The 17155-nt window shown below is 45.5% G+C and overlaps 1 protein-coding gene across 1 annotated transcript in view; it reads right to left on the reverse strand.

Moving 5' to 3' along the window:
• The window catches only part of LOC126335901 (uncharacterized), a 204773-nt gene that overhangs the window by 52747 nt on the left and 134871 nt on the right, over positions 1 to 17155 (reverse strand). The window contains exons 11-12 of the mRNA XM_049999373.1: positions 14486 to 14690; positions 7494 to 7632 (exon numbers count right to left, since the gene is read on the reverse strand). Coding sequence (XP_049855330.1) covers positions 7494 to 7632; positions 14486 to 14690 — 344 coding nt within the window. The remainder of the gene's footprint in view (positions 1 to 7493; positions 7633 to 14485; positions 14691 to 17155) is intronic.

Below are 17155 nucleotides of genomic sequence, written 5' to 3' on the forward strand. Positions count from 1 at the left end.
AGCGCTGTAGACATCAGCGCTCAGGTGAAGCCGTATTTTTTGGCTTCAGGAATGGATATGACACTGTCCTGCTCTGTCGTTTAGTGAATAAAATACAAGCTTGCCGAGTGTCGGTCCAGATTTGCGACTGAATTTTATCCATGCGGATAGAACTCGACACGGGGCTCTAAACGGCGCAAAACCGACAGATGTAAAGATTACTTCGCAAGTATTCCAAGGAAGTTTGATAGGACCGTTACTGTTTACATTGTCTGCAAATGGTCTAATGGATAACACCGGTAGCTCCATGGGACTCTTTGCAGATGATGCGGTTGCCTTTAAGTAAATAGCAACCCCAGAAGATTGTAGCGAACCGCAGAAAGATAGCCAGAGGACTGATGAATGGTGCTAGAGGTAACAATGGGCATAAAGAAATATAACGTACTTCGGATACATGGAAGAAGTAATCCATTACAGTACACTTAAGCTATTGGTGACAAATTTCCAGAAAGAGTAACTACCGGAAAATGTCTAGGAGTAACCATACGGGGCAATCTTAAGTGGAAGATCACATAAAACAAATAATAGGAAAAGTGTATGCTAGACTGAGATTCATAAGAAGAATTTTAGGGAAATGTAACTCATTCGCGAAATACCTGGTTTCCAAAACAATTTTTGGACCGAGTCTTTAATACTGATGATAAGTCTTACCATCTTGGATTAGTAGAAGAGCTACACAAGATCCAAAAAAGAGCAGCACGTTTCGACATGGGATCGTTTAGTTAGCGCGACAGCGTAACAGAGATGTTCAAGAACAGTGGCAAAGGCTACAAAAGAGGCGTTGCACATCTCGGCGATATTTACTATTGAGACTCCGAGGGATTACGTTCCGGAAAGAGTCGGACGAAACCTTGCTGTCTGTCATGAATATCTCGCGAAATGATCACAAGGAGGAAATTCGAGAAATTACGGCTAATGTAGACTATGGAGGTTTGTCGATAATCATTCTTATCGTGACACTTAGTAAAATGAAAGCCATCCCGCGTCACTGTTCATACATACAGTGTTGCCTGCCATCAACAGTAACATGCATTGATATACAGTTGATTATACAATCCGTTTTACTGTTAATGGCTGATAACACTGGACAAACAGATCGTATTCGAATATTTCGTCGCCTGGTCCCGGCGGAGGTTCGAGTCCCCCCTCCGGCATGGTTGTGTGTGTTTGTCCTTACGATAATTTAGGTTAAGTAGTGTGTAAGCTTTGGGACTGATGACCTTAGCAGTTAAGTCTCATAGGATTTCACGTACATTTGAACATTTTTGAATATTTCGTTTATATGTATGAACATTGTCATTCCATTACTTTTATATTGTGCACCTAAGTTCAGTGGCTAAGGATGGTTTTTACTTCGTTGGATAGCACAGTAAGAAGGTTGTCGTATAACCTGTTGTAAACAATTTTATGATACCTGAATATGATCAGAGGACTGAAACCGAAAGTGAATAAAGATTTATTTACCAGCAGTTCTTGGCGGTTTTGAAATATGACTTATGTTTTCACATCTCCGACGTAATTCTTTACAGTTAGAAAGCTCATCCCACCAGGCTGAGAAGTGACGCTTAAAGTGAAGATCTAAAGCAGTCAGAATAGTCACAGGGTTTATATCCTTAGCGAACGAGCTTTGTATAAATGACAAGCCTTGTAGTACAAAGATCGTTTCAGAGTGCACCTGGACGTAAATAAACTACATCTTAATTTTGCACTAGCTTTGGATCAAGGAAACTAAAAGATACAAGAGTACTAAAAATTCTTTCCTTTTAAAGGTATTGTGTACCTCCCAGAAATATGTAAACCAAAAGCAAACACCCATCACAGATGAGTCCCGAAAACCGCTGGCAAACAGCACAACTTCTGTTTGTTGCAGATTTATGAAGGTAATTTTAATTATCCTATATCACAAGGAAACAGAGAAGATAATCAACGTTGTGGGTAAAATCTTCTCATTTATTGTTGAAAGAAAACATTCTGTTTGAGGACAATGGTATGAAAATCAGTGTGGGTTTAGGCCTCTTAGGGGTTGTCAGGACCAGATCTTTAGTTTACGGCAAATAATGGAGAAGTGTTACGAGTGGAACAGAGAATTGTGTCTATGCTTTGTAGATCTAGAAAAGGCATATGACCGGGTTCCTAGGAGGAAGTTATTGTCTGTTCTACGAGATTATGGAATAGGAGGCAAACTTTTGCAAGCAATTAAAGGTCTTTACACAGATAATCAGGCAGCAGTTAGAATTGACGGTAAATTGAGTTCATGGTTCAGAGTAGTTTCAGGGGTAAGACAAGGCTGCAACCTGTCTCCACTGTTGTTCATATTATTTATGGATCATATGTTGAAAACAATAGACTGGCTGGGTGAGATTAAGATATGTGAACACAAAATAAGCAGTCTTACATATGCGGATGACTTAGTTGTGATGGCAGATTCGATTGAAAGTTTGCAAAGTAATATTTCAGAGCTAGATCAGAAATGTAAGGACTATGGTATGAAGATTGCATCTCCAAAACGAAAGTAATGTCAGTGGGAAAGAAATATAAACGGACTGAGTACCAAATAGGAGGAACAAAGTTAGAACAGGTGGACAGTTTCAAGTACTTAGGATGCATATTCTCACAGGATGGCAACATAGTGAAAGAACTGGAAGCGAGGTGTAGCAAAGTTAATGCAGTGAGCGCTCAGCTACGGTCTACTCTCTTCTGCAAGAAGGAAGTCAGTACCAAGACTAAGTTATCTGTGCACCGTTCAATCTTTCGACCAACTTTGTAGTATGGGAGCGAAAGCTGGGTGGATTCAGGTTACCTTATCAATAAGGTTGAGGTTACGGATATGAAAGCAGCTGGGATGACTGCAGGTACTAGTAGATGGTGAAAGTTTACCGTCTTACCTCCTTGCCTAGGGACGACAGACGAATGTTGATGTCAAGCCCTGAATCAAAATTGCGCAACGGATAACTGGGGAGACGAGCTTGAGGGCGCTACCTAGAGAGCGTGTTCTTTCTGTACGTTACTAGGTAAGGGCGAACAGGTTTAGATGGTGGGGTCAGGTTACACGCTGATGTGTGGGTCCCTGCATTCTATAGCTTTTATTTTAAATAAATTCCTTTAACTTGACTTCTTTGTGATTTTTAAGGTATGTTAAAGATTGATGACAGTTGAATTCCTATTTATTTTAAGCATTATCACACGAATTTACACCGATAGCAACAATTATTTCAGTTTACAGATATTACAAGTTTTCGACTTATAACTCGGGTATATTATATACTAATCCGCACGCACATTTCTACAGGTAAGACGGAATTGCGTTGGCCAAATGTATATCAGCAAAGTCTCCCAACATTTTACATAGGACATCCACTATATGAGGAGGATAACAGGCAAACTGGGGACCAGATACGTTAACACAGGGGGTCAAATTCCCTAAATTAACGAGATCATTCATTTCCTTACACAATCCGAAGCTGCCAATAAAAGAATTAGTACAAATATTCAAATACCTCTCTTCCATGAGTGAACATTGAGACAGACGCACTGAGGACACGTCTGCTCACTTACCCGTCTTCTCCTAGAATATGGCGGGCACCCGGAGGTCTTCCTGGGCCCCGGTGGAGGGGGTGGTCGAACCACTTGGCCGTGACCGACCTCTCCACCCCAAATCTTGTGACACTGGAAAGTCTTTGACTTTTACCTACCTGTGCTGTCTCTCTGATCCCCTAGCCAGGAGTAAGGTTGGCACTACTATACTACAGAACTAACTCCCGACAAAGATTTGGCCACGCTTTACGGAAAGGTGTGAGGAGGATTAGGAAAGTTCGTGTGCAGATTCTGTAAGTAGGCTGTTTAAGTTTGTTTTATTTGTAACTCCACCTCTGTATGAAAATCACTGGCTGTGCTGTGTGCAGTCTGTGGCTGGTTGGCATTGTTGTAATACTCGCCATTGTAGTGTTGGGCAGCTGGATGTTAACAGCGCGTAGCTATGCGCAGTTGGAGGTGAGCCGCCAGCAGTGGTGGACGTGGGGAGAGAGATGGCGGAGTTTCGTAATTTGAAAGACTGGATGTCGTGAACTGCTATATATATTATGACTATTAAGGTAAATACATTGTTTGTTCTCTATCATAATCTTTCATTTGCTAACTATGCCTGTCAGTAGTTAGTGCCTTCAGTAGTTTGAATCTTTTATTTAGCTGGCAGTAGTGGCGCTCGCTGTATTGCAGTAGTCCGAGTAACGAAGATTTTTGTGAGGTAAGTGATTTGTGAAACGTATAGGTTAATGTTAATCAGGGCCATTCTCTTGTAGGGATTTTTGAAAGTCAGATTGCGTTGCGCTAAAAATATTGTGTCAGTTTAAGCACAATCTTGTATAATTTTTCAAAGGGGACGTTTCAATTCACATCCACGTACAAGAAATGCATAATACATGACACATATAAATACGTATTATGAAGCCTGACACATTTCTTTCCACCCGTCCATATGGGTTCTGTTGCACCCGCGATCGGCCGGGTCGTGTAATAAAATTGGCTGCGGAGCCGCCTCTGTTTCTATTTCCCGGTGCGAGCGAGCAGCGAAACCTGCTGCTTATAGAACGGAAACTACTGTATCGTTTCAATGGGAACAATGGAAGGAGGGTGTCCACAGTGAGGAAATCAAAGAAAAACTGGGAATGAACTCTGTAGATGTAGCAGTCAGGGCGAACAGGCTTGGATGGTGGGGTCATGTTACACGCACGGGAGAAGCAAGGTTACCCAAGAGACTCATGGGTTCAGCAGTAGAGGGTAGGAGGAGTCGGAGTAGACCAAGGAGAAGGTACGTGGATTCGGTTAAGAATGATTTTGAAGTAATAGGATTAACATCAGAAGAGGCACCAATGTTAGCACTGAATAGGGGATCATGGGGGAATTTTATAAGGATGACTATGCTCCAGACTGAACGCTGAAAGGCATCTACATCTACATGACTACTCTGCAATTCACATTTAAGTGCTTGGCAGAGGGTTCATCGAACCACAATCATACTATCTCTCTACCATTCCACCCCGAACAGCGCGCGGGAAAAACGAACACCTAAACCTTTCTGTTCGAGCTCTGATTTCTCTTATTTTATTTTGATGATCATTCCTACCTATGTAGGTTGGGCTCAACAAAATATTTTCACATTCGGAAGAGAAAGTTGGTGACTGAAATTTCGTAAAAAGGTCTCGCCGCGACGAAAAACGTCTATGCTTTAATGACTTCCATCCCAACTCGTGTATCATATCTGCCACACTCTCTCCCCTATAACGTGATAATACAAAACGAGCTGCCCTTTTTTGCACCCTTTCGATGTCCTCCGTCAATCCCACCTGGTAAGGATCCCACACTGCGCAGCAATATTCTAACAGAGGACGAACTAGTGTAGTGTAAGCTGTCTCTTTAGTGGACTTGTTGCATCTTCTAAGTGCCCTGCCAATGAAACGCAACCTTTGGCTCGCCTTCCCGACAATATTATCTATGTGGTCCTTCCAACTGAAGTTGTTCGTAATTTTAACACCCAGGTACTTAGTTGAATTGACAGCCTTGAGAATTGTACTATTTTTCGAGTAATTGAATTCCAACGGATTTCTTTTGGAACTCATGTGGATCATCTCACACTTTTCGTTATTTAGCGTCAACTGCCACCTGACACACCATACAGCAATCTTTTCTAAATCGCTTTGCAACTGATACTGGTCTTCGGATGACCTTACTAGACGGTAAATTACAGCATCATCTGCGAACAGTCTAAGAGAACTGCTCAGATTGTCACCCAGGTCATTTATATAGATCAGGAACAGTAGAGGTCCCAGGACGCTTCCCTGGGGAACACCTGATATCACTTCAGTTTTACTCGATGATTTGCCGTCTATTACTACGATACCCCATAGCTCCGCAGCTTGATTAGAAGTCGCTTATGAGGAACGGTGTCAAAAGCTTTCCGGAAATCTAGAAATACGGAATCAACTTGAGATCCCCTGTCGATAGCGGCCATTACTTCGTGCGAATAAAGAGCTAGCTGCGTTGCACAAGAGCGGTGTTTTCTGAAGCCATGCTGATTACGTGTCAATAGATCGTTCCCTTCGAGGTGATTCATAATGTTTGAATACAGTATATGCTCCAAAACCCTACTGCAAACCGACGTCAATGATATAGGTCTGTAGTTAAATGGATTACTCCTACTACCCTTCTTGAACACTGGTGCGACCTGCGTAATTTTCCAATCTGTAGGTACAGATCTATCGGTGAGCGAGCGGTTGTATATGAATGCTAAGTAGGGAGCTATAGTATCAGCGTAATCTGAAAGGAACCTAATCGGTATACAATCTGGACCTGAAGACTTGCCCGTATCAAGCGATTTGAGTTGCTTCGCAACCCCTAAGGTATCTACTTCTAAGAAACTCATGCTAGCAGATGTTCGTGTTTCAAATTCTGGAATATTGCATTCGTCTTCCCTGGTGAAGGAATTTCGGAAAACTGCGTTCAATAACTCCGCTTCAGCGGCACAGTCGTCGATAACAGTACCATCGGCACTGCGCAGCGAAGGTATTGACTGCGTCTTGCCGCTTGTGTACTTTACATACGACCAGAATTTCTTCGGATTTTCTACCAAATTTCGAGACAATGTTTCGTTGTGGAACGTATTAAAGGCATCTCGCATCGAAGTACGTGCCAAATTTCGCGCGTCTGTAAATTTTAGCCCATCTTCGGGATTTCGCGTTCTTCTGAACTTCGCATGCTTTTTCCGTTGCCTCTGCAACAGCGTTCGGACCTTTTTTGTGTACCACTGGGGATCCGTTCCATCTCTTACCAATTTATGAGGTATGAATATCTCAATTGCTGTTGCTACTATATCTTTGAATTTGAGCCACATCTCGTCTACATTCGCATAGTCAGTTCGGAAGGAATGGAAATTGTCTTTTAGGAAGGCTTCTAGTGGCACTTTATCCGCTTTTTTAAATAAAATTATTTTGCGTTTGTTTCTGATGGATTTGGAAGAAATGGTATTGAGCCTAGCTACAATGACCTTGTGATCACTAATCCCTGTATCAGTCATGATGCTCTCTATTAGCTCTGGATTGTTTGTGGCCAAGAGGTCAAGTGTGTTTTCGCAACCATTTACAATTCGCGTGGGTTCGTGGACTAACTGCTCGAAATAATTTTCGGAGAATGCATTTAGGACAATCTCGGAAGACGTTTTCTGCCTACCACCGGTTTTGAACAAGTATTTTTGCCAACATACCGAGGGTAGGTTGAAGTCCCCACCAACTATAACCGTATGAGTGGGGTATTTATTTGTTACGAGACTCAAACTTTCTCTGAAATAATCAGTCTTAAATGATGATGATGATGTTGATGATGTATCACAAGGTAGAGTCGCTGGCTTGTGTTTCTCTGAAGGTGAAAGCCTGCGAGAGCAACGGGCTGCCGAGCTCGCTTACCTGTTGCAACCGAGCGGGTGGGCGAAGTAGCCCTGCCTGGAGCACTGGAAGTGCGTCTCCACGTCGCGGCGCACCACGTGCACCACGCCCTCGGTGTCCACGACTCGCGTGATGCGGTACTGCGACAGCCGCACCTCACCTGCCGACACACCGCCGGTCAGTCGCACTCCTCGCCGGCGCCGTGCTCTGGGCACTGGCTTTTAGCCTACAACTTCCCATCAAGATTTAAACGACAGCTCTGTCAACTGGCACCAAACATTTGGGCTGTAGGTAATAAAATGGTTCAAATGGCTCGGAGCACTATGGGACTTAACATCTGAGGTCATCAGTCCCCTAGAACTTAGAACTACATAAACCTAACTAACCTAAGGACATCACGCACATCCATGCCCGAGGCAGGATTCGAACCTGCGACCGTAGCGGTCGCGCGGTTCAGACTGAAGCGCCTAGAACCGCTCGGCCACCGTGGCCGTCTGTAGGTAATACAAATTCTGAGTCACATACTTGCAGTATGAACACCAGGCACAACGTTATGCACTCCTAGGGCACATCACGCTAATGCCATGTAAAACCACTTCGACAGTGGACTCAGTTGGGATAGGAAGGGACTCCACAGGATTTTTCAGGTATCCGGACACCCCAATGTAATGCGGAATTCACAACTAAATGTTACGAGAGGCGGACCCGGCAGTATAAAAGCAAGAGGGGAGGGTTGAGCTGCCAGCAGACAAGCTAAACAAAAGAGCAGATCGGTCAGGACAGCTCAATGACTTCGAAGGTGGACTGGATGTCATCTGACAAGGGAACCTCCCCAACGCACCCCCCTCAGATTTAGTTATAAGTTGGCACAGTGGATAGGCCTTGAAAAACTGAACACAGAGCGCTCGAGAAAACAGGAAGAAGTTGTGTGGAACTATGAAAAAAATAAGCAAAATATAAAAACTGAGTAGTCCATGCGCAAGATAGGCAACATCAAGTACAGTGTGAGCTCCGGAGCGCGGTGGGCCCGTGGTGCCGTCACGGTAGCTCAGCGTATTTGGTCAGAGGGTTAGCTGCCCTCTGTAATAAAAAAAAAAGTGAGTTAATCGATCGACAACGAACTTAAACGGATGTCTTACGACGTCCGCCCCGACCAGATGCAATGAACAAAAGCGAACAAAATGAGATTAAAAAAAAAGAGTGGTTAGCGTGAACAGTTGCGGAACGAGAGGTCCTTGGTTCAAGTATTCCCGCGAGTGAAGAGTTTAATTTTTTATTTTCAGACAATTGTTTTGCGAAGCTTCTCAGGTACACAGAACAGTATTGCTCACGTGATCGTGTGTCAATCTTCAGACTTCAGGCACTCACACTTAACCAACTTCGCTCTCCAAAATTCCAGGACATGTTCAGATTTGCTTGGACATATGTAGGATTTGACGGTCTACACACGGAAAAATTTGAAAACGTTTTGACAGATCACAGGGAAACTGTGCGACTGTGAAACTGTTGCATTCATTTGTTGCAGTTTATGTGACAAACTCTTATGCTTTCATAACTTTTTTGGGAGTGATTATCACATCTACAAGAAAACCTAAATCGGGCAAGATAGAAGAATCTTTTTACCAATTCGCCAAGTGTAAAAATTAGGTGGGTCGACAACATATTCCTGTCATGTGACGCACATGCCGTCACCAGTGTCGTATAAAATATATCAGACGTGTTTTCCTGTGGAGGAATTGGTTGACCTATGACCTTGCGACCAAATGTTTTCGGTTCCCATTGGAGAGGCACGTCCTTTCGTCTACTAATCGCACGGTTTTGCGGTGCGGTCGCAAAACACAGACACTAAACTTATTACAGTGAACAGAGACGTCAATGAACGAACGTATAGATCATAACTTTGTGAAAATAAAGAAATTAAACATTTTACTCGAGGGAAGACTTGACCCAAGGACCCTTTGATCCGTAGCTCCTCACGCTAACCACGGGACCACGGCGCTCCTGACCTCTCACTCTCCTTTATGTTGCCTATCTTGCGCATGGACTACTCAGTTTGTATATTTTGATTATCTATTTCATAGTTTCACACAACTTCTTCCTGTTTTCTCGATTGATCTGTGTTCAGTTTTTCAAGGTCTATCCACTGTGCAAACTTATAACTAAATCTGATGGGGGTGCGATGGGGAGGCTCCCTTGTGAGTAACAAATTCGTCAAGAATACCTCAACCCTTCCAGACCTTCCCAAGTAGAGTGTTAATATGTTATCGTGAAGTTGACACGCGAAGCTAAACCACGAGCAGGCAGACCTCATCATGTATTCACAGACAGGGACCATCGAACATTGCGATGGGTGATCGTAAAATATCACATGGTAACACCGGAAGGAATCACTCGTGAGATCCAAAGCCACACCAGCAGTGCAGTTAGCACAGTGACTGTACATAGGCAGCTAAAAAGATGGGGGTAGAGTGGTCGAGCAGCTGCTTATAAGCCACACGTTCCTAAAATCAGTGCTAAGGGACACTGGAAGTGGTGTAAAGAGAGAGACTGGTGGTCGGTGGATGACTGCAAACGAGTGATTTGGAGTACTGACTCACGTTTTATCCTGCAGCAATCCGATGGAACGCTGTGGGTCTGGTGAATGCCGGGAGAACGTTAACTACCATATTGTGCAGCGCCAGGAGTGAAGTACCGAAGAGTTGGTGGTTCAGTACAGTGATGTTTCTCGTGGTTACGGTACGATCCTCTTAATGCGCGTAAGAAAACGCTAAATGCGGAACAATACGAACGTATTTTCCTACATTGTGTACTGCTTACAATAGAAGAACATTTCAAAGATGATATTTGTTTTTATCAGCACAACAATGGATCGTGTCATAAAGCAGCGTCTGTGGAGTAAAGGTTTGTGGACAGTAACATTCCTGAAATGGACTGGCCTCTGAGAGTCTCTATCTGAACCCAAAGCAACAGGTCTGCGAGGAGTTAGAGCTTCAGTACAAAGCACAGTGTCCAACACCACTACAAGCTCTGGTTTCGGCTCTTGAGGAAGAATGGGCTGCCATTCCTCCACAAGCATTCCCACACCTCACTGCAAGTATCCCCAACAAAGTTCAAGACGTCATAAAGGCAAAGGGTGGACATACTCCATATTAATGTCCACTAATGGACATCCGGATACTTTTGATCAGACTTTGTATGTCACTTTCAGCTGAGACGACTCATTGATAATTATATCTCACAGGCAGATGTTGCTTGCTAGATTTAATCTGGTCTTCCGAATAGTTACAGACTACGGGATTAAGATCAGGCGAGTTACTGGACTAGCCATAGTGTGACAGATGGCCTGAGTTTACGTCAAACCTGGGATATGTGAGTGCAGTGCGCACTCGTCATGAAGATGAAGAACAAAGTGCCCTCTTGTTCACTGAGAATTCATGCTCACAGTAACCTGAATGAATGGGTCGAAGCGATGGTACGAGAAACACCCACCGGACTTCGACCTACTTTTACTGGGAAATTTTGGTGTTTTAGTTAAGTGGACGAAACGACTGTGTACAGTTAAGTAAACATCATATCATCAATGTATTGTGATGTACACTCTCATAATTATGGCCTGTATTTTTGCAAGATAGACGTGATACCACAGGTTATGTCAAGATTTGAAGTTGCGTGGAGAGAGTCCAGGGGATCATTGGGATGAATGGGAGATGGAATGAACGGCGAGAAAAAGACATTACAGTAGGCACAGGAACTTTTGGACGTCAGCAGCATATAATAGATAAAGGGATGGGGCATGATGTAGCTGGGTAGAAAATACAGGAGTGTTTATTGTTTATTATTAGTAATGGATGTACTCTAAATTAGCGGAATATTGTACAAGGTGTTGTAGAGTTTTTGCATCGAACATCTCGAGCGACAGATCACGTTGTGGAAAAGAACTTTTGTTGGGGACAAAACGTCGTGAGGACACTAGGCGTCGTTTAGTATTCGCTGGCCCGAAGAGATTTCATCGCACTAGCAGGGTCTGCTAACGAAGTGTGCTGCATAATATCTACCCCAGTAAATTGATAGAGTGCGATAAATACAATCTAAGACACACACAAAAAAGATAACTGCGCACCACGAACCAAACTGGTCACAGACTGATATTCATGACCGGCCGCTGTGACCGAGCGGTTCTAGGCGCTTCAGTCTGGAACCGCGCGACCGCTACGGTCGCAGGTTCGAATCCTGCCTCGAGCATGGATGTGTGTGATGTCCTTAGGTTAGTTAGGTTTAAGTTCTAGGGGATTAATGACCTCAGATGTTAAGTCTCACAGTGGTCAGGGCCATTTTTTTGATGTTCATGCACGTATCGACAGGATTTGAAAAGTCGTAAACATGGCGGCCGATGGATGAATGTGTAATGCTGCAGCGCAATTTCGCCGCGCAGTTGGCAAGGGTAGTAAACAGGAGACATGTCGGTACCAGGGCATAAATTCTTAGCGAATTTCATTCCATGTACTCAGTTGGACTTAAATATGCTCGCAGACGGATGCGTTAGCAATACACTCAGATCTCAGCATTTGAGAGAGGACGATTAGTCCGGCTTAAAAAAGCCTGTTGAAGTAATCGGTGAACCGCTCGATATTTGAACAGGAGCTATGCCATTATTCAATTATGTTGGCAAGGCCGGCCGGAGTGGTCGTGCGGTTCTGGGCGCTACAGTCTGGAACCGACGACCACTATGCCTCGGGCATGCATGTGTATGATGTCTTTAGGTTAGTTAGGTTTCATTAGTTCTAAGTTCTAGGCGACTGATCTGCTTACAAGTTAAGTCGCATAGTGCTCAGAGCCATTTGAACCATATGTTGGCAGGAATGGACGAACCATGGCCGAATAAAGCGCCATGAAGGCAGTGCTTGACCTAGTGTGACGACAGAGCGGGAGGATCGAGCAGTCGTCAGAGAGGCACTCAGAGCTCCGGATTCATCATTATTATTGATCCGACGTGCAACTTTTGCTCGTTGATTACGAGGACCGCTCGCAGAAAGGGGTAAGCTCATGATGCCGCTTGCGACGACCACCATTTACCCCTGTACACCAATAAGCCCAGTTTCAGTGGTGTGGAGGACATTAAGCCTGGAATGTCATTGACTAGAGTTCAGTTCTCACCAGCGATGAGTTACACTTGGAAATGAGCTCCAGTGACCAGCGAAGACGTGTCTGGAGAGGCCAACTGGACTTACATTTGAGCGAGGTAATCCTCGCCCGCACACGGCGGGAGTTTCTATAGCTTGTGAAACCCTGCCTTGGCCAGCAAGATTGCATGTTCTCTCTCACATTGATAACGTTCGGATCATTAAGGGCAGCTCGGGATTTTGACAATCTGATGCACCAAATGGACAGAATTTGACACCATACATCTCGGGAAGACATCCAACAACTCCGTCAATCAGTGTCAAGCCGAATAACTGCTTGCATAGGAGTCAGAGTTGGGCCAACGTTTTATTCTTACTCAACTTGAGAAGCTCTTTTTATTAATTATGTCACCCATTTTTTTCTGAAATTGTGATCATTTGTTTGTCTGTACATCTACGTCACATCTACCGAATTCCATCCAATGTGGATAATTCCTCCGTGGTGCGCAGTTCTAAAAGAGAGTGTATTTAAGTTTTACGGGGACTGAAGCCTATCATACAGAGCAGCGACTGTATTATAGGTAACACACAAGGCACACGCACGCGACAGAGTGTCTACGCTGTGTCGGCTCTCAAGGGCATGTTGTTGTTGTGGTCTTCAGTCCTGAGACTGGTTTGATGCAGCTCTCCATGCTAATCTATCCTGTGCAAGCTCCTTCATCTCCCAGTACCTACTGCAACCTACATCCTTCTGAATATGCTTAGTGTATTCATCTCTTGGTCTCCCTCTACCATTTTTACCCTCCACGCTGCCCTCCAATACTAAATTTGTGATCCCTTGATGCCTCAGAACACGTCCTACCAACCGATCCCTTCTTCTGGTCAAGTTGTGCCACAAACTTCTCTTCTCCCCAATCCTATTCAATACTTCCTCATTAGTTATGTGATCTACCCATTTAATCTTCAGCATTCTTCTGTAGCACCACATTTCGAAAGCTTCTATTCTCTTCTTGTCTAAGCTATTTATCGTCCACGTTTCACTTCCATACATGGCTACACTCCATACAAATACTTTCAGATACGACTTCCTGACATTTAAATCTATACTGGATGTTAACAAATTTTTCTTCTTCAGAAACGCTTTCCTTGCCATTGCCAGTCTACATTTTATATCCTCTCTACTTCGACCATCGTCAGTTATTTTCCTCCCAAAATAGCAGGCGGCCGAGGTGGCCATGCGGTTCTAGGCGCTGCAGTCTGGAACCGCGAGACCGCTACGATAGCGGGTTCGAATGCTGCCTCGGGCATGGGTGTGTTGTGTCCTTAGGTTAGTTAGGTTTAACTAGTTCTATGTTCTAGGGGACTAATGATTTTAGAAGTTGAGTCCCATAGTGCTCAGACCCATTTGAACCATTTTGAACCCAAATAGCAAAACTCCTTTACTACTTTAAGTGTCTCATTTCCTAATCTAACTCCCTACATCTCAAGGGCATAACCGATACAAAAGGACTCGTGGCGCCGCCAGAATTTGGCAGTGCCGGCCGGAGTGGCCGAGTGGTTCTAGGCGGTTCAATCTGGAACCGCGCGACCGCTACGGTAGCAGGTTCGAGTCCTGCCTCGGGCATGGATGTGTGTGATGTCCTTAGGTTGGTTAGGTTTAAGTAGTTCTAAGTTCTAGGGGAATGATGACCTCAGAAGTTGAGTCCCATAGTGCTCAGAGCCATTTGACCCTTTTTTTTTTTTTTTTTAATGTGGCAGTGAACTTATTGTCGCTAACGAAAGTTGGTCCCTATGGTGTGATTTGTCACCCCTAGATGTCTGATGCAAATCCATGCAACAACACTGTGTACGGCGAGGCAGTGACGGTGAGAGGTTTGTGGCGCGGCTACCCACCTGTGAAGCCGAGCTGCGGCACGGCGTGCAGATCCTGCTCGAGCCCGTGCAGCAGCGCGCCCCGGGAGCTGCGCCGCAGCTGCGCCAGCGCGCTGTGCAGCGCCCGCAGCTGGGACGCCGGCGCGCCGCACGTGCCCTGCCAGTCGAGAGCGTCGGCCGCGTCCACCGCCGTGCCGGCCAGCCCGCGCACCACCGCGTACTTGCCCTGTGGCCAGCGAGCGCACCTCGTCTCACTCACTCAACGCTTCACAAGTATCCAGTGAAAACAATTGATCTACACTCCTGGAAATGGAAAAAAGCACACATTGACACCGGTGTGTCAGACCCACCATACTTGCTCCTGACACTGCGAGAGGGCTGTACAAGCAATGATCACACGCACGGCACAGCGGACACACCAGGAACCGCGGTGTTGGCCGTCGAATGGCGCTAGCTGCGCAGCATTTGTGCACCGCCGCCGTCAGTGTCAGCCAGTTTGCTGTGGCATACGGAGCTCCATCGCACTGGTAGCATGCCGCGACAGCGTGGACGTAACCGAATGTGCAGTTGACGGACTTTGAGCGAGGGCGTATAGTGGGCATGCGGGAGGCCGGGTGGACGTACCGCCGAATTGCTCAACACGTGGGGCGCGAGGTCTCCACAGTACATCGATGTTGTCGCCAGTGGTCGGCGGAAGGTGCACGTGCCCGTCGACTTGGGACCGGACCGCAGCGACGCACGGATGCACGCCAAGACCGTAGGATCCTACGCAGTGCCGTAGGGGACCGCACCGCCACTTCCCAGCAAATTAGGGACACTGTTGCTCCTGGGGTATCGGCGAGGACCATTCGCAACCGTCTCCATGAAGCTGGGCTACGGTCCCGCACACCGTTAGGCCGTCTTCCGCTCACGCCCCAACATCGTGCAGCCCGCCTCCAGTGGTGTCGCGACAGGCGTGAATGGAGGGACGAATGGAGACGTGTCGTCTTCAGCGATGAGAGTCGCTTCTGCCTTGGTGCCAATGATGGTCGTATGCGTGTTTGGCGCCGTGCAGGTGAGCGTCACAATCAGGACTGCATACGACCGAGGCACACAGGGCCAACACCAGGCATCATGGTGTGGGGAGCGATCTCCTACACTGGCCGTACACCTCTGGTGATCGTCGAGGGGACACTGAATAGTGCACGGTACATCCAAACCGTCATCGAACCCATCGTTCTACCATTCCTAGACCGGCAAGGGAACTTGCTGTCCCAACAGGACAATGCACGTCCGCATGTATCCCGTGCCACCTAACGTGCTCTAGAAGGTGTAAGTCAACTAACTTGGCCAGCAAGATCTCCGGATCTGTCCCCCATTGAGCATGTTTGGGACTGGATGAAGCGTCGTCTCACGCGGTCTGCCCGTCCAGCACGAACGCTGGTCCAACTGAGGCGCCAGGTGGAAATGGCATGGCAAGCCGTTCCACAGGACTACATCCAGCATCTCTACGATCGTCTCCATGGCAGAATAGCAGCCTGCATTGCTGCGAAAGGTGGATATACACTGTACTAGTGCTGACATTGTGCATGCTCTGTTGCCTGTGTCTATGTGCCTGTGGTTCTGTCAGTGTGATCATGTGATGTATTTGACCCCAGGAATGTGTCAATAAAGTTTCCCCTTCCTGGGACAATGAATTCACGGTGTTCTTATTTCAATTTCCAGGAGTGTACATCTACATCTACATGGCCGCTATCGATAGGGGATCTCAAGTTGATTCCGTATTTCTAGATTTCCGGAAAGCTTTTGACACCGTTCCTCACAAGCGACGTCTAATCAAGCTGTGGGCCTATGGGGTATCGTCTCAGTTGTGCGACTGGATTCGTGATTTTCTGTCAGGAAGGTCGCAGTTCGTAGTAATAGACGGCACATCATCGAGTAAAACTGAAGTGATATCAGGTGTTCCCCAGGAAAGCTTCCTGGGACATCGGCTGTTCCTGATCTATATAAATGACCTGGGTGACAATCTGAGCAGTTCTCTTAGACTGTTCGCAGATGATGCTGTAATTTACCGTCTAGTAAGGTCATCCGAAGACCAGTATCAGTTGCAAAGCGATTTAGAAAAGATTGCTGTATGGTGTGTCAGGTGGCAGTTGACGCTAAATAACGAAAAGGGCTGCAAATATTCCCGCATTTCGCTGCAATTTTCTAATGCTGCAGATTCTCTGTATACTACAGCAACATCCGCGAAAAGCCGCATGGAACTTCCGACACTATCTACTAGGTTATATATATATATATATATATATATATATATATATATATATATATATATATATATATATATATATATATTGGTAAAAGCAATGGTCCCATAACACTCCTCTGTGGAACGCCAGAGATTACTTTAACGACTGTAGACTTCGTCCTCTGTTACAATATTGCTGCGCGGTGTGGGATCCTTACCAGGTGGGATTGACGGAGGACATCGAAAGGGTGCAAAAAAGGACAGCTCGTTTTGTATTATCACTTAGTAGGGGAGAGAGTGTGGTAGATATGATACGCGAGTTGGAATGGAAGTCATTAAAGCAAAGACGTTTTTCGTCGCGGCAAGATCTATTTACGAAATTTTAGTCACCAACTTTCTCTTCCGAATGCGACAATATGTTGTTGAGTCCAACCTACATAGGTAGGAATGATCATCAAAATAAA

This window comes from Schistocerca gregaria, chromosome 2 (assembly GCF_023897955.1).
Source record: "Schistocerca gregaria isolate iqSchGreg1 chromosome 2, iqSchGreg1.2, whole genome shotgun sequence".
Lineage (NCBI taxonomy): Eukaryota > Metazoa > Arthropoda > Insecta > Orthoptera > Acrididae > Schistocerca > Schistocerca gregaria.